This window comes from Rissa tridactyla, chromosome 3, assembly GCF_028500815.1.
Source record: "Rissa tridactyla isolate bRisTri1 chromosome 3, bRisTri1.patW.cur.20221130, whole genome shotgun sequence".
NCBI classification, from domain to species: domain Eukaryota; kingdom Metazoa; phylum Chordata; class Aves; order Charadriiformes; family Laridae; genus Rissa; species Rissa tridactyla.
In genome coordinates, this window is record NC_071468.1 from 59824619 (window position 1) to 59845774 (window position 21156).

The 21156-nt window shown below is 36.8% G+C and overlaps 1 protein-coding gene across 7 annotated transcripts in view; it reads left to right on the forward strand.

Annotated features, from left to right (window-relative positions):
* ZDHHC14 (zinc finger DHHC-type palmitoyltransferase 14) overlaps positions 1-21156 on the forward strand; it is a 117350-nt gene that overhangs the window by 51456 nt on the left and 44738 nt on the right. For 4 of the 7 annotated variants that reach the window (XM_054197312.1, XM_054197306.1, XM_054197308.1 and 1 more), the window contains exon 2: positions 10721-10893. In XM_054197312.1, coding sequence (XP_054053287.1) covers positions 10721-10893 — 173 coding nt within the window. The remainder of the gene's footprint in view (positions 1-10720; positions 10894-21156) is intronic. The other 3 variants (XM_054197307.1, XM_054197310.1, XM_054197311.1) reach the window with 1 other exon arrangement.

The following is a 21156-nucleotide window of genomic DNA, read 5'->3' on the forward strand; positions in this document are numbered from 1 at the left end:
TTGAGTATGTCTGGGAGAATTGTTTACATATCAGCATCTGAAACTGGGAGGAGAACAGCACAACATGTTTGACAATGGAAAGATGGAGAAAAAAATCTTGTGTTGCAATTCCTTGGAGTATATTCTGGGAACAATGAAGTAACTGAGCTTTGCTCTGGTTTTCAAGGCTGGCTGGCCTTAAGGGGAGAGATCATGTTATTCCACTTGCAATATCGTCTACTAGATGTCAGTATAAATAGTGGCAAATAAAATGCTCTTTCAGTGGGGCTTGGGACTGTATCCTATAGGTGATAACAGCTTGCATAATTAAAACGTTCGAAGGAATAAGTTTGAAGTTTACAGTTGCAATGCATGTAATACAGACCTTCCTTGCTTTGCTTCACCTTCTTGTGATGCCTTTTAAAAGAGTTTGGTCAGTCTGACAAAAATAGACAGACACTAAATTGAAGATTTAAATTATAATTTTGAAGAAGGATAGCAGTAATACCCTTTATTCATTATTCTTCCCTACCTGAAATCCTGGTTCAATTTACATTAAAATTTGGAGGTTGTGGTAATTACTGAACAAAATTGCAGTAACAGCACAGTTGGGAAAAGGCTGGAAAATTCTAATGAAGTAGTAGAAAGCAAAATTTGCATATGAAAAAAATTTAAAACTGAGTGGGAATTTTAAATAAAATATTTTTAAAAAACAATGTAAGAGCTGGGCATTTCTTCTTTGTTCATCTTCCATTCAGGTCTTGTTTATGCATTAGCAGTCAAAATATTTAGTTACTGTACAGCAGCTAATTGTAAAGTAATGTGGTTCTTAAGTAACTGGCATTTGTGTGAAGAACATCGTTCTCTTAAATGTGAAATTTTTTTTGGAGTTGGGCTTGCTACAGATGCTTCTGTGATACTCTCAACTTTTAACCGTTAATATGGATGATTTTCATCCTCAGTTTTTAATTTTGAAAATAATATTTCTTTTATAACTTCCTTTAAGTGTATTTTTCTGTAATAAGTATTTCTTGATGTAGTTGGCTTAAGAGAAAATATGCTTGAATATGTTTCCCTTATTTAAACATGTGATTTAAACAATGGGATTGATGTATGGTAGAAGTGACTTTGGTGAATTACAAGTGTACAGGAAGGGAATATGGAATGAATAATTTCAGTCAGTGGCCGTTCTCAAGGAGAATGTGCCTATGCATGATGTATTTGTGCAACTACAGAGAAAAGCATAATATGGTAAAGCCACTGATTTTCAATTTGAACATACTTACCTAGGTTTGATAAGTATTTGACATAAAAGTGTATACAGAGCATTTTAGAATGCTGGAACTTTTTCCACTTCCTGGAAAAAAAAAAAAAAAGTAAAAATTCAAACAATAGTATTTCAATATTCAAACAGCACCATCTTTTCTGTACACATCCCTGAAGATAATTAAATGCTTTGACATTGCTAACTCTGGTGATTCAGAAGCAATCTTTCAATGTAGGATATTTTTTACATTTCTAATGCCTGGACTTCCATGACTTGCGTGCAAATCTCAGTTCTACTGCAAAACAGTAAAGGGCTATTCCTAGTTGTTTAAATTACATTGCTAACCAAAATATTTGTAGTGGCAATGCTTTCCGTGTAGATGTACTTTATTTTTTTTCTATGAAATAAAAGATTTGCCTCAAGCTGGTCTTGCAATTTCTTTATATTTAAACTGACTCATTTTTAGATATGGAGAGCTGGCACTGCTTTGGCATGATGTGCGCGAATTAGTTGTTGGTTTGGTTTTTTTTTTAAGCTGAAGTAGCCTGCAGTATGCCGGTCTGTTTGTCCAGTGACTGCTCAATCTCGGATAAGAGGATTCCCGTGATACTATGAGGAGGCAGTAGGGAAAAACAAAGAATACAATTTCAGGTAAAAGTCTCCCAATGTTTGTGGAGACCCATGCCTGTGAAGTTACTACAAACAGGCCTAAGGTCTTTGAGAAGGATGATCAAGTCATTGAATTGCTACTGCATAACTGTGCTTCTTTTTGGGAAGAGGAGGTTAAACTCTTGGTTTTATGCTCCTCCTTGCTTTATGTTCCTAGTTGCTTTATTTATAACCATGTGATGTACACTTTTGATATGTAGTGTGGGCAGGATCATCAGTTCTTCACTTTTTTATAAGTAAAGGAGCCCCAGGAAGTGCTGTGTCTGTGAAGCTTGTATTGCGGTGGCTTCCACTGAGAAGTTAAGGTTTTCATATTTTTCCCCTGTATTTCAGATTCAAGTTAATTCATGTGTTTTATGCAATATGGAGAATTGCGGAGGGAAGAAGATGTGCTTCCCTGCAAGATGTATGGATCCACACTTCCCTGCGAAGGGAAAGAAAAAAAAAATCCATATAAGACACTGGATCTACTGTTCCTAAGCTCTTATGACTATGGGTGGGATTTCATTTTATATCTAAGTCCACATAGTGGTTGAATGCCTCTGGAAATGACGGTTCAACTTCGTCCTGCTCTCTGTGTGTTCCTACCTGTTCACTGGCACTCATTATATCATACAGTGAGTGAAGTTGTTCAGGAAACTGATCTCACAGTATATGAATAGGGTTTTTTTTTATTTTATTTTTTTTCAGAAAAGGGAAGAGGTTGAGAGCAATTCCTCTCTTTTAACTCAGTGTTAGCCAGCTCACTTGTGCTTATACAAGGGAAGTGACAATAGACTGTGGCCGGGGGTAGGGATTGCATTGACAGGCATTTGTCCTTTAGCAAGAGCTAGTCTTTACCTCTGGCCTTTAGACCTTATAAATTGTGCAGGGCGAACACAAAATATTGCTCATTGAAAGCTCAGAGCCTACTATCCGGCAGCAGCTTGCTTATATACGTTTCAATTTCCAGAGAATCCTGTGGAAAAATGCCTAGAAGCTTGTACTCCTTCAGGGACTTGTTTGTGGTAAAAGGCATTTCCGCTTGTTTTGTCCCAGTTTTAATTTCTGTTCATAAGTACTTGGGATTAACCTGATGGTTTAGTTATAAAATCCCATAACAGGAAATAATGAGAAATGATAAGGAAGTAATACCAAGCGCAACAGGAAAGTAAGTGTTGCATATGAGCTGTTTAAAAGAAAATGTGAGTTTGTTCATTAGTGGAATTAATTAATTGATTGTCTTTTACTATGGAAACCAGACCTTGTACTATATGCAAGACCAGAGAATTAAAGTATAAATATATTTTTAGCTTTTCAAGTAAGTAATTAGTCAGTGAACAGAAATGGCAAGAAAGTAAACCTTTGATTTGCTGCATGGTTGGAATCAATGCCTTTCCTGAGTTTGTCTTTTGAGGATATGTCATACTTGTGTTGGACTTTTGTAAGGAAACTGATTATTTGGTAAGACTCAGGCTCTTGATACGTAGTTCATTAGATATTCCCCATTTTCTTACTACCTTGCTTGGAAAGTTCTGGCCAACAGTTGATGCAATCAAAATTTTAGAGATTGTGTCTTGTAAAACAAAGTTCCTTCTCTGTATAACAAAGCAAAATTTAGTTGCCCTTGTAGGAACTACAGTAACCACCACATCTGTTTTGCAGACGGGTTCTTTTTGCATTATGCATTTTATCTATCCCAGCCTTGAAGTTTGACAGTGGATCATTAGAGTTAATTCATGTAGCAATAAAAATTGGGAGGTTACGCAAGGATGTTACTTTGATTGTTGCATATCTGCTGCATTAAACCCTTAAGATCTTTACTTGTAGGAGGGAGTTTGTGGTTATCTTATACAATTTCATAATCAACACTGCTTGCTTAATTTCATCTAAACTCCTACATCCAAATCCAGCCTGTGTAAATCGGATTTCAATGGTAATGCACTACAATTTAATGGAGTCAGTGCTGCTAGGAGTTCCATCGGACACTTGCTGGTTTGAGCAGGGGAGAGAGAGCTCCCTGCAGTCTTTCATTCTTGGTGATCGCTCATGTGTTTTGGCACCAGCTTTTAAAGACCAAACCGTGTCAGGTTTTCACATGAAACTTTGAAGACTGGTTGTTGAGCTTTTGCTGTTCAGGGTAACGTTAAGCTAATTTTATTTTGTGCTAGGTTTGAGAGAACTTCTGAAGTACTTAATTTATTAGGTTTAAGGATCATGCTGTTCTGTAATCTGTATGATTTCGTCATATTAACCTTCTTTGTTTCAAGTAATAATTTCTAAGTGCTGATAGAGGCTGGGACACTTAGGTACACAATATAATTACTTTTATTCTGTATGTGTTCCCACTTAAAATGTATTTTTAATTAGAATAAAAATTAAGTTATCTCCAAGCAATATAACAAATACAGGAAAAAAAAAGTAAGATGTATCCAATACCATAAAATGTAGAATAAACTAGTAAAGCATTCAAACAAGGTTAAATGCTTCTTGTCTGAGACCATTCAATAAATCTGCATTATGATTAGGGTATAATATTTTAGATTATCAAACTGAGGAGGAGGTAATATTTTGCCTATTTCTTCCCTTCCTGCTCTCATTCTGCCTTTTGTTTGCTAGCTGTTGTCTTTTCTGTAGTCTTGACATGTTTGCAGCATTCCGAATTTCCTGGATTTGAAATGAAGCAAGTATTAGAAGAGTGATTTTTGTCTTGTATTTTATTAAATAAGTATTTGAAACTGATTGACCATTCAGAAATGAGGGAGTGTATGATGTTAAAAAGTAGTTAAAAACATACAAACGAATAACGAAATAAATCAATTTTTTAAAAGCAAATTTCAAATCACATTGAAATTAGTTTGTGGTTTCCTTAATATCTCTTGAAAATTCTAATAGGAATTTTAAAGGCTGTACAAAAGAACTAGGCAGATATAGGAAACTAATGCAGAACTTCCCTAGCTAATCTTGTTAGGCATTTCATGTAATGTTATTTGGACTAATCTATACTCAAATTACAACACATTTTCTGCGTGCCAACAGCATGCTTGTGAAGAATTAACTAGTTAATGCACTGCAAGTTGTTTCCTATTATAACCTTTTTCTTGTGTCAGAGCTTTCTTAAGAGTCTCTTCACCTTAACTTTAAAATAAGGTCCTCTCAAAGAGGTGGTTGTAGGATGCTGGGATTTGAGGGTGGGGGTGGAGGTGTAAACATATGAGCATCCCAAAAAATACTGACTGGAGAACTGGTACATTCAAACATTCTTTTTTCTTATTATTCTTCTAGTCTTTAAATTAGTTATGTATTCTTTTCTGTGGTATTATTTTCTGCATTAGCTACAGCTATACAATGAGAAAATTTATACCATGCTTCTTACAATTCTGAGTGTTAAATGTCATAGGTACAGTACCTTTGAAGTTATCTGTAGCAGGTTGAAGCCTGTGTTATATGTGAGAATCCACAGTGCAGTCTTTAAAAGTGCTTCTGTGATTCTTTTTATACCTCCTTATACTTTGCCAACACTTTTCCCAACAGCAAAGTGAAATGTAGTTGTTGTCTAGTTGAGATTCTGCTGGAAAACAAGTAAACAGTGAGAACCCTGCAAACCCTACAGCAGTGAAATTATTTCACGCTGATCATTCTCTTTGTCCCATTTTTCTTCCTACTGCCTTTGTCAGGCAGCAGCCTTTAAAGTCCTTGCTGTGCGCTCGTGTTTTGCCCATCCTTGCATCTTCCACTGTGTTGTGGTCTATGCTCACATCTTTGGCTGCTTTCTTTAAACTGGTAACTTGTCATTAGAAAAGTAAATTGTAAGCCGTTTTTGTTCTTCTAGCCCAGAGTCTTGATTTGCCTTTAATCTATCTGTATGGGTATTCTGCGGCCATCTCTAAAATGAAAGAGGTCAAGGTTAGAATGTGGTTTCACAAGAGGCAGGGATCTGCATGAAAACCTTACTGACAGCTGCTGAAATGGAGGGCTCCTCCCTCCATCCCAGTTTTCTTCTCCTTCTAGTTTTTGTGTGTGCTTCTGTCTCTCTTGCCTTGTGCTGATATCAACGCTCCTTTCCAAGTGCATATTTGAATTGTTAAAGAGGTGGAAAAAGAAGTCAACAAAATGGTGTCATTTTCGTACATTTTAATAAACTAACTTGACTCACAAAAAAACCTGATGAAGTTTTGTGTTGGTGTAAGGTCAGAAGTTTGGGACCGAGTGACTTGGAGCAATGATGTGGTAGATTTGAAAGGAATGAAAAGCTGAGAGGAGCTGTAAATAAGAGTGGAAGGACAAAAAACAATCTCTTTAGATTAGTTTAAAGAAAGCAGCACAGTCTCATTCAGATGTTAACTTGTAATATGTGGAACCGAGCGCAGGGTTCGCAGCGCGAGCCACCTCTCTTTGTGTTGGGCACCACCTGCACACCAGTAGCTACTGGTATAGTAAATAGGCAATACCTGCAGAAATGTGAATTAAGTTGATGATGTAGGAAGATGAACAGGCATGGTTGGTTTTTCTTGGTTTGTTTTTTTTAATTAGTGTAATTAAGTGTGTTGGATACTACATCTTTGTATAAAATCTCTACTTTTATTGTTTTCTGCCCGCCAGTTTAGCAAATAGAAGCAAGCTCTCCAGGTTCTCATAGGTATAAAACCCTTTCTTTTTTGTGCTCTTTAGTAAGTGGCTGTATTATTGATGGGGTTTTTTGTAACTACAGGGTTAGCTTCTTTCCAAGTAAGACTCTCTCCAAATCCCCATTATCCCTACTGGATAGATTTGTCAGTTACTGTATCTCCCCATCAGAGAATAACAACAACTGGCAGTGAACTGCTCAGGAGAGCCTTCATCTTTCCTGGAAAGACCTTAAGGAGGCTTCTCCCCCCCTGCCCCCCCTTTTCTAATGAAAGAGCTTGAAAGTTGCAGGACTCTCACTGTGTGTGCTCTTCAATACAATACTATGTGTATTTTTCTGCTGATCTCGGTAGCCACAGAGAGCATGGATACACAGCTAAGAGGGCTGCTGGGTGGTAAGAATTACTTTTGTTGTTCCCCTGCATCCTTCGTTTATGGGGGTGATGCTTGATAATTATCTCTTAAATGCCATTGTGTTTTTATTTTTATCTGGCTGTGACAGACTAGTCTTCCAGCAGATTTTATTTCCCTCCTACGCTCATGCGAGCTTTCACATGATGCTTCAAAAAAGCAGCTGAGAAACCAAGCAAAAAGCAGTGCTGATTTGTATGAAGCACCTCTATTAATTAAATCAAAAGTTCAGGTTGTTTCTGGTTGCTATGCACAAATCCAAACATTACTTTCTGAAGAAGCTACTTCCACATAACAATTTCTAGTGGGTTCTATGGTCAAGTAATTCTTCCTAAAAATCTGTTTTCTGGGGTGGACCTAGGCGGTACTTGCTATCATTACAGACACCAATTAAGGACAATTGTTGCACTGTGTCTAAGATGTAAACGGAAGATGTCAGTTCACATCTAGTAGTTACCAAGTGCTTATTTTAAAAGGTTTGTCACTGCTTGCTCTGCAGTAGGACAGAGATTTGTTCTGGAGCTCTATGTTGTTTTATCGTAAGTGGTGCTGCAGACGGACGGTCCTCTGCACGGGGAGTGCCTCTGCATCAAAGTTCTGAAGTTTGCTGTCAGGAAACACCTGCTAATACTTACTTTAAGAACTCACTGAAAATACCATCCAAGAAAGATATTTATTCTAATAACTGAGGAAAGCTGATGCCTGAAGTGATGCAATTCATTTGAAGCAAATTAATTAAGGATTTTGAGCAAATATTAGGAATAATCTCTTTCTGTGTACAGTATTTGATAATTCCAAAAGTAGCAACACTAAAACAAATTGTTTAAAATAATATTGATTTAACATAACAGTACGAATACATTTGTTATATAAACATGCAAATGTAAGTTATATGAATATAAAGTGCATTTCCACAGATGTATTGACAGTTTTAAGCTAAAATCCACTTTTTTAATTTGAAACCACTTCTAGTGCATTTTTTAATAACCCATGAGATATTAAGGGGGTTTTTGCCTGGGTTTTTTTGGTTGTGTTTTTTTTTTAATACAGACATAAAGAAAAAAGTACTGTATACAGTATCTATTTTTTTAAATATAATTGACAGGAATTTGAAAAATTAATTGGACCTTTTAAAATGATAGATATCATTGAGCTCTCTGCAGGCCTCTGTAATGATATATGTCTGTTCATAAGTAAATCAGACTAGATTGAATGGTCCTGCCGAAGCTTACTGTCTGAATCTGTAAGTGCTGGTTTCTCAGCTTGAAATAATTTCGCATTAGGTGGAGCATTAGTTGCCAAAGATGACATCTTTGGTCTTTTCTATGTTATTACAGAAGTAATTCCAAGTCAAAGTTGATCAAATACAGGGTGTTAAACCCTGAAAACACCTTTAGACAAAGCAGATTACCTTACACTTGCCTATGGTGAAGAGTGTGCAGGGCTTTGAGAGTGGTTGCTGGGTTTCTTTCACTGCAGATGGACTTGGTTCAGCAAAGCAGAGATAAACATTTTTATGCTTTTGTACTATAATGACATCATCACTTTTCAGCAATGCAAGGCTTTCTTAGTATTTCAGTGCAGGAATTTGCTCTTTCTGCTGATTCTCTATGAAATTTTTGTTGAAGCAAAACATGTCACTGTCATGATGGCCCTTAGGTTTCTGACGTCTGAGCATCATTGAGAATTTAAGTTCATTATGTAGACGCCATTGCTGGTTTTGCGTTGGCACCTGTCTAAATTGTATTGCGCGTACTGTGCTGCCCTGAGATTATCTCATGATACCTTATGCACACATACAGCTCTTGTTTGGTCAACAGACTTCATCACAGTTGCAATTTCTTTGGTATGTGTAATGAATAATGCAATAGAAGAGTAATAGCACTGTGCTATATTTAGTGTTCATTAATGTACATGTTCTCCATAATCCTTTTAAAATACGTTCTTGCAGCCTATTTGTACTCTTGTCTGAGCATATTACAGTAGTTTTGATTTCAGTAATCCTTTGTGGCAAGAAATAAAATGAGCAGTACGACGCTTATGTGGTATGAAAGCTTCTCTTTGGTTGTTCACTCTGACTTCTCTGACATGAAGGGACCAAGGCTTATATCTACCAGCTGTCTTGCTGCTGCTTCCTTTAGTTAGCACTGAAACAGATTTTCTAGAAATGTGCATCTGAAGTACGTTTCCTAGTATTTAAAGTCTATTCATTATGTGAAACTGCACTATCTCTTGCCCCTCACGGTTTTTTTTTTTTTTTTTATACCGAGTTGTCTCTTTAATCTTTTGTAACTTGTTACACCTGTAATATTACATTGATGTAGGGCAAAAGATGAATTCCACTCACAGTGATGGTATGATGTGCCGTGTAATGCGTTTGGACTCACTGCATCGGTGAAACCCGCGGCGTTCTATGGAACAGCCAAGTACATGTAACAGGATTATGCAGGGAGATAAATGCTTGGTACGTGGTCGCTGGTATGAAAAGTGTTTCCATTCTCTCGCCATCTTGTCAGCAGAAGTGATGGACAGTGAAGTTGACATTGTCATCACTTGCTCAGAGTTAACATTCCATCGAGGTTAACTGACTTGCAGTGCAAAAGCTTGCACGTCTGAATGATCATGTAAGGCAGTCAGCAGAAACAGGGAAGACTACGTTAATTAAGCTTGATTGATACTTAGAAGCTTCAAACGAAGCCCTAAGGCCTAGAACTTGATGATTTTCAACTTATGTTGGTTTTAGGCTTATTTTATGACTTTGCATGCAGACGTCAGAAATGCATGAAGCCATCTGTGTGTTTTGTCCCCTCTACTTCATATCAAAGCTTTGAAGAGAGTCTTCAGCCTCTGTGTTTTCTAAGGCCCTGCAGTGCTTATTGTATGACTCGGATTAACGGGAGTGTTATACTGTGTAATGTCAAAGTGTTCATATGCTCTCTTTTTGCACAGCTGTAAAGAGATATTTACATTTGTGTGTTGTTTAGATTCCAATGCTTCTGTCCATTTTGTTTTTATTACATGTGAAGCATAGAGGAAAACTTGCTAAAACTGTGATCCAATCTTAAGCCCTATGTGTATATTGTAAGTCTGGTAACCGTAGAGCCTTTTTTTTGTGCTGGTAAAGGGCTGTTGATATTGCAGCTGGATTGTATGTTTCCAGGTGTGTTGCACTGTTGTTTGTACTTGTCTTGCTTTGTAAATGAGTAAACAAGCTTACCAAGTTATAAGAAATAGATTAAGAAAGAGAACCAGTAGTCGTGCTATAATATTGATATTTACTAAGGCTATTAAGGAAATGTGTCACAGGTGTAAGTTCTTGAGCACCATCTTTGTGATGGATGATAAATTCATTTTATAGACTTAATTACCTTGTTTCAGTATGGCTTATTTCATCATGTTATGTTCTTTGCATTTTATTGCTGAATATCTTCAGATTATTTGCCCTTCCCCTCCCCTCAATTTTCTTTACATAATTGAGCAATAGATGAACAAATGTATGTACTTATAATAGCCTGTAATAAAAACATTTTCTTTTGTAAATTACTATTGCATATTACTGAGGTCATTATTATACTATTTGGACCTTTATTATATTAAACAGATTATGAGAAATTTCAAAGTGTGATGAACACATAAACAGAAATTTCAGCTTCAATAAACGTTCCAAGACAAGTAACGTATCAATAGAAGAAAGTGAATTCTTCATATGCATTTATAATGGTAAACAGTTTTCGAGAGCAAGTTGCACTGTGTATTATTGATTATGTTTTATCTTTTTTCTTTTTCCAGTTGTCCATATTTGTCGGAGAAGATTACACCTGCTATACCTGCAATTGGTGGGATTCTTTTCTTTTTCGTGATGGGGACCCTGCTGCGTACTAGTTTCAGTGATCCTGGTGTCCTCCCACGTGCAACACCAGATGAAGCAGCAGATCTAGAGAGACAAATAGGTAACACTGAAGGTCTGTTGTCTCTTCGCTTTCCTCCCGAGGGTGCATGTACTGTGTGAAGGCAGTGTGCTGCTCTGCTCACGGGAGGAGATACTCCTATCTTGCCACAGTAATTGTTCTGGAGCTGTAATGTCTGATGACATTGCAGTGATTCCTGTGGAAAGATGGTTGATCGGTTCTTCACCAAGAAAGACAGTAAACAAAATCCTGGCCTTGGAGAGTGATAGTCATTACTGTAAATACTTTTCAGCAAGTATGGTAGAAGTCTCTGTGGTACACAAGAGAGTACTTTCTAAAGTGTTTTTGGCAAGAAAGCTGATATTTCAAAGGCTCTACAAATGTGCATCTTTTAGAGTAATGTACCCTTAGAGTTTAACTGAATTTAATTACGTTGTTATTTATATTGTGAAAGGGTCAGATAAGTCTCTGTGTTAATATACAGTCTTGTAAATTGATGCAGTCTTGGGAAGATTTTTCTTCATTAACAGTAATAAAATGTTACTATTTTTTTATCTGTGTAAAGCCAGCACAATTAAAGTAGAGTTAGCTAGATTTTAATCAGCCTCATTTATCAAGAGAATTGTTAACTAAGTTCTAGTTGTGGAATTTCTACAGCTACAAAATTCTGAATAGCTAAAATGTGCTACCTGGATAAGAAAAAACAGGATGAGTTTGCAGAGTTGCTTCATGGACACTGGTTTTGTTTGCTTATTTTTTAGTAAGCTACTTAAGCTTACTAAAGGCTACTATACGTGCTTTGATATGATAGTCAAAGGAAATCCCATGTTCTGAAGCAATTTGAGGAACACTTGCTCATATAATTGAAAATACAGATAACAGGTTTATGCAAGCACAGGTAAAATACCTGCAGGGTCCTTGATGTTTAATACTATAGTACAGTCTTAGGCTTTGTTTACTGTGACAAATAATTTAATGCAGTAGAGCATGAATTTGAGGGGTTTACTTCTGAGTAGGTTTTCTCTGGTTATCTAGACTATATTTTCTCCACAAAGCCTTGGTGAAAATGTCTGAGGGGCAAAGTTATTGGTTTAGGCTCTAACACCATGTTATGGGGTGGAGTTAATTTGGTGTACACATGGAGCAGAAGTTCTGGTTTAGCTTCCTCAGAAAGCAAGTGTAGTTTGTACGCACCAAAATCACACTGTGAACCATGCCAGTAAGTGGGAACGATAGGAGAATTCATGTCAAAATAGCAAAATGTTAACAACAATAGGGCATTGGTTTCCTCTTACTTAGCTGTTAAGAGACAGTAAGCACATCATGAAGCTGTATCTTCCACTTGAGAGATCTGTTGGACAAAGAAATATTGTTAAGGTAAAACAGAAATAAGTAACGCCTTGTATACACTATTTTGGGCCTTTATCAACCTTTAGCAGAGGAAAGGTCCTAAGTTTGTTTTTAAATACATACATACTTCAGTGATTGATTGAATCTAATGGTTTCATTGTGATTTAAAAAATCTTGTCTTAAGGGCTCAGTTTGAGAAAACTGCGGTCAGAGGGATGAATGGTTTTGTTTTCTGGAAACACATGCATTATCTTTGGTATGGATTATTTTAAGAAGAAGTAGGATTTCAAAATATAGTGATGAGTTTATTGATTGTCACTACAGTGACATAATTTTCTTTCACCAGATTTGGAAGGTCCTGGCCACAGCTGTTATACTACGTTTTGTGTTAAGTTAAAAAGGTGTCTGTGTATTACATAGCATTTTTTGTCTTTCAAAGCGTTTGGATTTGAGTTCTGAAGTGGGATCAACGCATTTGAAGCATTCTATGTGCAGCAGCTAATTGTACTTACTCCATATGCTCTTTGAGTAGGTTTGAGGCTTTGGGAACTAATGATTGTGTAACGTGGTTCTTGAGCTTTGTGGGAAGGAAATCTTTTCTCATGGGTGTGTGAAGTCTGGGAGGTGTAGTTCACCAAATAGACCTGGTGTAGCTTTCTAAAACAAGCGTATTCTGTTGGCATTCACATTTCAGGAAGAATTGCTTTTATACATTGTTTGGACTTATTGTGCAGAGCCAGGAGCCAGCTGTCATTGCCATGACAGGAAGAAGGTTACATTTAGCCAGTCAGGACTTAGCTTTGGGCAAGGACCATACTCTACGGAGTATACAGGGAAGAAAAAAATGTTAGATCCTAGATGACCCAGATAGCTCAATCCCAGATGGATTAATTTAAATTCATATAATTTTTTTTTCTGTTTGCTCCCTTTCCGATGTGGCACTTTGGATTATTTAAAAAGAAAATCTACAGTCAACCTGCCCTTACATGCCATAAAGAAATTAAATCAGAAATGGAGGAGTATTGTGAAGCCGTATTCTCACTACGCTCCAAAAACCCAAAAAAAACGGATATGGAATGTGTTTATACTGAGGTACTGGAATTCTCTTCAAACACAATAGTTTCAGTCCTTGCTTGTGTAAGAATTCCTAATATTCACAGAATTCAGATATGTGGAAAACAGATGCCAAAGTTCAAATTTGTGTTGCTGAGAAAACTAACAGATTTCTTAGGAAGACTGATTTTAGAACTTGTTTTTTAGCTTTTGCCAGTGCTGTCACTGCAAACGTTTTTCAGAATCAAATACTGAGTATATAATGTGCTGCATAGAAATGTGCAAGTTGCCATAATGGATGATAGCATTATTTTTATAGCTGGGAAGCAAAGCATGGAGAGCGGGGGGAAAAAAAGCATCTCAGAACTATTTCGGGGAAATGTGGGAAAATCATGATTCCCCCCTCCTTTCTCTTTTTTGCCACCACCTCTTCTCAAAAAAAAAGTTATTCTCTCTGTAGGAATAACTTGTGGGAGGAGGATGGAGCTCAGGCAGGTATATTCCTTAGTGTTGCCAAAAAGGAATGCCTCTTTATGTCATAAAATTGTGTTATAGTTTGTAGATAAACAATTGTGTTAAATTTAGAGTTTTCCAGAAAGAGACATTTTGAAATAGAGCTTCCTGTATACTGTTATTACTGCTGTAATTACTGTGGTGGCTCACGAGTATTTTGTGTTTTTTAAAATGGTCTTTTCCTTCAGTTTTGTTAACGCAATATTTGGGGAGCAGTGGAAATTCTTTACCTATTTCAGTACTGAAGTTCCCAGTAAAATGCTTTATGATTGGAAGGTAAATATATTTATTAGATATTTGAAATCATAAGAATATCTTTCTAATTGAATAACTTTCCATAAGATTTACTTGAGGAACTTAAATTTCTGTTAAACCTTTACACTTCACGAGTCTGCCTCTGTACCTCTCCCAGCTGTTTCACTCCAGCAATCCCAGCACTCCTATTTTTTCTCTTCTTGTGGTAAGGCACAAGTGGTCTTAATTTGCCAGTCATCATCCTGGTCTCTGCTGTCCTAATGATAAGTAACAGAATCTAAGCCATTTCCAAAGAATAAAAGGAGAAGTTTATCATACCTGATATGAGTTACTTAAGACATTTAATAAAGGAAGCAGTGCTGCTTTATAAAGAAAATAAAACATGAACATTAAGAGAAAAAAAGTTGTATCTTTCCATTAAATTTCACCTTTATTAAATTTGGCTTTTAAAGGTAATCTAAAAATGAAAGCTTAACTATTGTTAGATTAATACTGAACTTGTTTTTAAATTATCACCTATTGCTACTAGACAATTCACATACCATCGTACTTCATTCAACCAACCCATTTGTGTTAGCTGGCCTTTTACCTTCTTAGAAAAGAAGAATGGTTTGGGCCACTGCTGTACCTAATCAGAAAAACTTCTCATTAGGAAAAGGCTGGAGCACCACAGAAGGACACTGTATGGGAGTCTGGACTTGTGAAGCATATTTAAACCAGAACTAGGAGAAGGGAAGACATTTGTGTCTGAGCCTGTTGACCTGTTCTTTCACTTTTTATATTAACAAATTTCTTTAAACTTATTTCTGGCTAAGGATAGGATTTCAAAGTTGGTTAGATTCAAGACTTGCAGGCAGATTGTTGGGCTTCTTACTGCTGGTGTTCTGCTTTGTTTTGTTGCCTTTTCTCTGTAATGGGACAAGTATTCATGATTGAAAGAATAATTTATTCCTACTATATTGTGAGATCATTGTAAGGAAAAAGCTGGAGCATAACCGTATGTGAAGAAAAATGTATTTGAGGGAAGTTTTCTTAAGTGTGATTAAAGTAAGGATATACTTGTTGTTGCTTACCTTACTGAGAACAGTTTGCTGAGTAAAAACAGATGGTCATCAATTTAGAAGGGAAAGACAGATACAGTGTTTTGAATTGTGCCTCATATACTGGTGGCTGATAGTTCAGCTATAGAATAATCATAGTCCTAATTTCTTAAACTGTTTGAAAATTAATGACAAAAAATCTTCCCATACAGTGGGAAACTTTTGCACCTGCATTTGAGAAAGGAACAAAGAGTAGGATAAGATGCTGAAAAGAATATTAGTAACCATCTAGGTACTGTCCTACATTCCCTGTCATCTCTGTGTAGGTACTTTTCCATTTCTGTGTCTGTTTCTTGGAATTTCTTGAGTCCCTTAGGCAGAAAATGAAGTTAAAATCCATTAATGAAGTTGCTACTGAAATTTACTTGCTGATTATCTACTAGTAATAATGATTGGGGGGAAAAATTCAGAACAGAAACTTGTATAACCTATTCTTTTTATGTAAAACAGATGGGCTTTCTAATGGAAATTCACCTTTCCAGTAATTACGTATAAAGATGATAATGGTGACTGTCTGCTAAATGAGACTGCAAGCGAGTTGTTGCAGAGTAGATATTAGGATTTAGTTATCTTGCTGTGGCAGACATTTTTCACCACTGTATCCATCTACTTGGTGAAATCTTGAGCATTCTCTAAATCATGTTTTAAATATGCTTTTATTCAAGGATTTTTCCCAATTTAACCACAGCAAATTAATTCCTTGGTTTTTAAATCCAGTACCTATATCTGCAATATTTAATTGTATCCATGATTTTGAAATGGACATGGTGTAATGGTCACTTTAGAGTTTTTATGATGTGCAGTTTAATTCTCTATTCCTATAGAATGGCAGGCTGTAAATATTAATTGGGTGTATGCTTGGCTCCATTTAAAGGATGAGGTATTATGAATTCTTGCTAATTGGCATAGAAAGTGGCTTAGATGCATTATTTTCATAATCCTGTGGCTATAAAGACAAAAAAAAATATCAAAAGGAGCAGTAAGTTGTTCTTTGAGTAACAAAAACCTAGACAGGTAAGGCAGAAAGCAGCACTATAAAAATGCATTGTAATTAGGGCCTTGGCACAGAAACAAGCTAGTGCAGTCTGTTTCAAAAAGTTCTTTGGGTTTTGGTTCCTGTTTCTGGAGAATCCTGTGCTTCCTGGTGTTTAGAGTCCTCTCTGCATCTCTTTTCTACCTCTTATTTGTATTGCATCTGTTAGGTACATACACCTTGGAGTTCTGCCATGTCTTTCCTATAATTGTGTTCAGCCCTGCCTCCGTGGCTCTTATGTGGATCCTACTTGGTTGCATTTTTTGTTGTCTGTCACTCCTCTTTTTCTGGTCCTTCCTTCCACTCGGCTTTTTACTCAGCAATGGGATTTCCCCAAAGCTTTTCCTTTCTCTGGCTTGGGCAGGTTCCTCTTTTTTCTTGTGGAGGTGGTACAAGGGAGAGCCAGGTTCCTTGCCCTGAGTGCTTGACCATAGCAGTCTCCAATAAACCCAGTTCTGCTGGAACGTGACATCCTTAGTTTCTCTGGAGTGATGGAGTGTTCATAATCTGTTCATAAATCGAGTTAATGTGCTCTGCAGGAAAGAAATCTGAAAGTTAACTCTATAGCTCTTAACAAGCTGCTGCTGTGGATATCTGAACTGCGACCTCCCCGCTGCCCATCTCTCTCCCCTCCCCGACTTTTCTTCTGGCAAAATTTGTGTAGAAAAAGTTGAATGCTAAGCTCAAAGGCTACAGCATGTGCTAGGTTTCAGCTCCTTTCTTCAAATTCTCTAATATGATAGAGGTATTAAAATGTTCGCTATTGATCCGAGTTTCAGAAGGGGTTTAATCATCTTGCTTAAGCGTCTGAAAACCTCATTAATATGGTATATAGCTTAGGCTACAAAAACTCACCAAGTCTTTTTTTTTTTTTTTTTAAGAGTGAAAATATGGAAAAATACAATGAAGCATTCATTTGGCACCTTTTCCTCATCAGTGTTATGGTCTAAATTAATCTCTTTCAAGGAATCCTTTACCTTGAATAAGGGTACCAGTGTTAGTTTAAAATACAGGCATGGGTTCGTGTTCAAGGATTTGCTCTGTGTTCAAAGAAACATTGATCTGTGTCAGGAAATAAGTTGTTTTAAATCAGCTGAAAATAATGATTTTTTTCTTTAAAGAGTCTATCAGATACACAGTTTTGGCTAAATACAAAATGAAAAATATAAATTGGATACTGAAAAAAGACAGAGATTTTAATAAAAAGTTGATTAGGATGGTCAAAATGTTTCCATGTGTGACTGTTTCAGAACTTGTGTTTACAATTTTATTTTTTTTTTAAATGGTAGCACAAGACTTGCTTCAGAGGTTCAGACTGCTGGGCTGATCAAACCCACTGTGCTTTCTTCAGCAGTAACAAAACCAGCAGTCTTCCAACAAGGCACAATGGAGTCTTGAAGTGAGGAACTATATTGTCAGCAAATGTAGAGTTTGGGCCTCAAGTTCCCAAACATGAGGGCTTATGGCAAGTTTAATGGAGAGGAACAAGCTAGGTAGCTATAGCAAATCCTTCTGCCCTGAAATTTTGGTTCTGGAATCAACAATGGAAATAGAAAGAAACACCTTTGTACTGTTGAAATATATTTTTTTAATGTGCCCTTTTTAGGGCACATTAAAATGTATCTTAGTGGAGTGGCATCCGTGCAGCAGGAAAAGCTGGATGGCTCCCGTGATTCAAAAGAAAACTTCTGTGTGCTCCAAGACTATAATTCTGGTTTGATTGCCTTGGACTTTGCCGTGCCTTTGAACTTGAGGCACCTTCTAAAGATGGGGTGCAAGGTTAACAGTAATATCCTTCTAGGCAAGAGATTCTTAAGATAAATCACCTAAAAATAATGCCTTTACCAAATTGTTTCTTTTCTAAATTGGTGCATGTAATGTGTCCACTCTGTGGCTTTTACCCTACTCAAGCTGTTCTTAGGTACTTGAGACTTTCTCTCCCCTCCCTGTCTCTTTGGGAAGTAGCCTCACAGAAATTACTTCAGATGCAGTGAGAAACTGTTAAGTCCCAAAATGAGGAATTCTGATCTAAGAACGCCATTTTAAAGTTCTTTTAAAGCTTTTATTGACCTTTTATTTTTGTATGTCGAAAAGCATAGAATAGGACAAGCTGAGTAAGGAGAAGAGGTCTCAAAATAAGACCTTCTAAAGAAACTGTCAGTACTCCATTCATTCAAGTGACTTTTTTGGTAAAAGGGTGGTCATGTTTCCACCTAGGCTATCACATTTGCCCAGATGAAGGTAGAGGACTAACAGAGCTGTGCTGCTGATGTTTCCACCAGCAGGTACAGGAATGGAAAGCACTTGTCCACAAAGCAAAAAGGACCTCTGTTATTGAAAAAATATTGTATTAAATGCACATCATCAAGCTATCCTCATACAGAGGAAGGTTGGGAAGTGTAGTAAGAGGCCATTTTGCCTGTTAGTAGTTTTATGAAGTTTGCAAGTCAAAGATACTTGTATCAAAAGTGGAGACAGTTTCTAAAGGTGAGTATAAAGAGGTAGCACAAGGATATAGGAAAAGTGTCGGAAAGGCAAAAGGGGAATAAAGTCAGTAACAACCAGCAAGGAACAGTGGAAGACAACAGGACAGGCTCTGTTAGAGGTCAGAAGAAGAGAGAGAAGCTGAAGGCATACTGTGCAATTGGGAAATGAGAGGTAAGGGAGGGCAATCTTGAAGGATTCAACACTCTGCTTTGATCTCAGAGGAGAACTTGCACATTTCCTGCCAGCTGATAGGAAGTGCAGGTCAGAAGAGGGAAAGTAGTAGTTAAAACCAAAAATCTGGCAGTCTACTGTACTGTATCCGTATCTGTTTATCTGGTATTCTACTCTAATAGAAATCTGTCTGTTCTATCGCTAGAAGTTATTCTCTGTTTGGAAGGACATGGAGCAAACTGCTAAATGATCAAATTGTAAGAATTGGGGCTGGCAGGGGGTGGGTTTTATGGCCCGTTAAGACTCAAAACAAGCAAAAAAGTATTTCAAGAGCAAATCAAGTGTAACCAAACTGATGTCCTTCATTGAAAGAGTAACTGTCTTGGTGGAAAAGAAGAATCAGATGTGCTGAATTTTGTCTATGATAGAGATCTTCATGCTGTCCTGCATAGGATTCTTTCTATATAAATTTTAGAAATAAAGTCTAGATGAAATTTCCACAAAGTCAATGAGCAACTTTTTGGAAAGACATTCTGGTGGCAAACGGTAAGTGATCAAGTAGGATCTTGCAGAGTCTGATTGTGGGCTCAAGAAAAAGGGAATATGCTTAACTCAGAATTTGATGCTGAGTTGGGGGAATTTGCAAGCACTTGGTTTGATTTTACTTATTTATTATATACTTTAAATAGCCTTATCAAATTTGGGGAACAAATACAAAATGCACGATTACAAATGGAAATCAAATACTAATGAAAAGGGCGCTAACTAGTGAATGGTACAGTAAAAGAGGACTTGATTATTATCAATGAACAGATTGAGTCAGCATCGTGGTATCATGAAAAAAGATGGAAATTCTTTGAGATGCGTTGGAAGAAGAGTCATTACATAAACCAAGAGAAGCGACATTCTGCAATACCTAGTGATGAAGAGGGCTCAGTTCACTGTCCAGTTTTTGACACCATGTGTGGAAACTCAAGGAGAAGGCATAAAACAGAGTAGTCTAGAAGACATTATCTGTAAGGAAATATTTAAAAAATATATGTGTTTGGCCTAAGAGACGGAAGGTGCATAGTTCTTAAAGTACTTCAGTATTTTTTCTTATAAAGTAATAGAACAAAAGCAACTAGATGCATGAGGCTTGTATAATGCAAAATCACTGAAGATAATGTAGGCTTATTTACTATGAAAGTGCTATAATTTCATTCAAATGCAGCAGGACCTTCTCCCCACCCCCCAAATAGGAAATTATACTTGTTGATGTAGTATTTTTACTTCAATTATAACTTTCATGAAAATTGAAGTAATTTTTTCCAGGGCAACCCCAATGGTAGTTGCATCCTTTTCATGGTACATATAAGCACGTTTTCTGTGACCGCACAAAATACTATATTGAGGGGGCTGTTGTTTCTATGGGAATATGAAAACTAGGAGCAGCCTTATTTTGTAACCTCTTTGCAGTTATGGTATGTGTCTCTTGTAGTTAGTTTAGTGTGAAGTCCCCTCAAGTGGAAAAATGTTTATAGGATAATAAACCTCTAGATATGAAGGCTTAAAAAGTATAACCATACCCAGCAGAATGGGTTTCACAGATGGGAAAGCATTTGTCCATATACATATACAAGATTAACAGTTCTTCCACGATATCAATCTTTATTGCATTGGATAGATGATGCAGATAAATAAAAAGATGATCATGGTAATTTATCCTTCCAGGCTTAAAAAGGCCCATCTATAGCAAGGAAATACTTTGGATTTTTCTTCAGGGTAACTGTCTTAACTTATGTATATCTACCTAATTTATTCTGTACAACCAGCTCAGGCCAGTTCACAGTTTCTGCTTGTTTTCTTCTGCTTTTTCAAAAGCCCCAAATTAGCTACACCATGTCTGGAAGGTGGTCTTGTCTTGGCTCTCTCATTTTCTTTGGTGCTCAAGACTACATTTGAGACTTCTGCACAGTTCCTTGCCTGCCTTTCATTTGTTTTAAAATGCACAATTTGATTTCTTTAGAGCCTTATAAAATCAAATCTGTGCCACAGCATAGGCATTTCATAGAATTGACAATAGCCTGAACAAATAAATACAGACCGCTTGTGGGTACCACGTGGGTATGTTCTTCTTTCTCTCCAAATGCGGGATACCAGATTGATAGGCAAATAGTCAAACCTAATACTGGATGCTTTAAACAATATCCTTAAAATAAATTTAGTGAAGTTACTTTGTGTGTCAGGTAAGTCTTTCAGAAAGCTCTTACTCTCTATGCTTGTTTCTCTCAGCAAATCACTAAAGATTACATTTATTTCAGGGAGCGAGAATACCTTTCACATAAAGTTTTAGATTTGAAGAAGATCATGCAA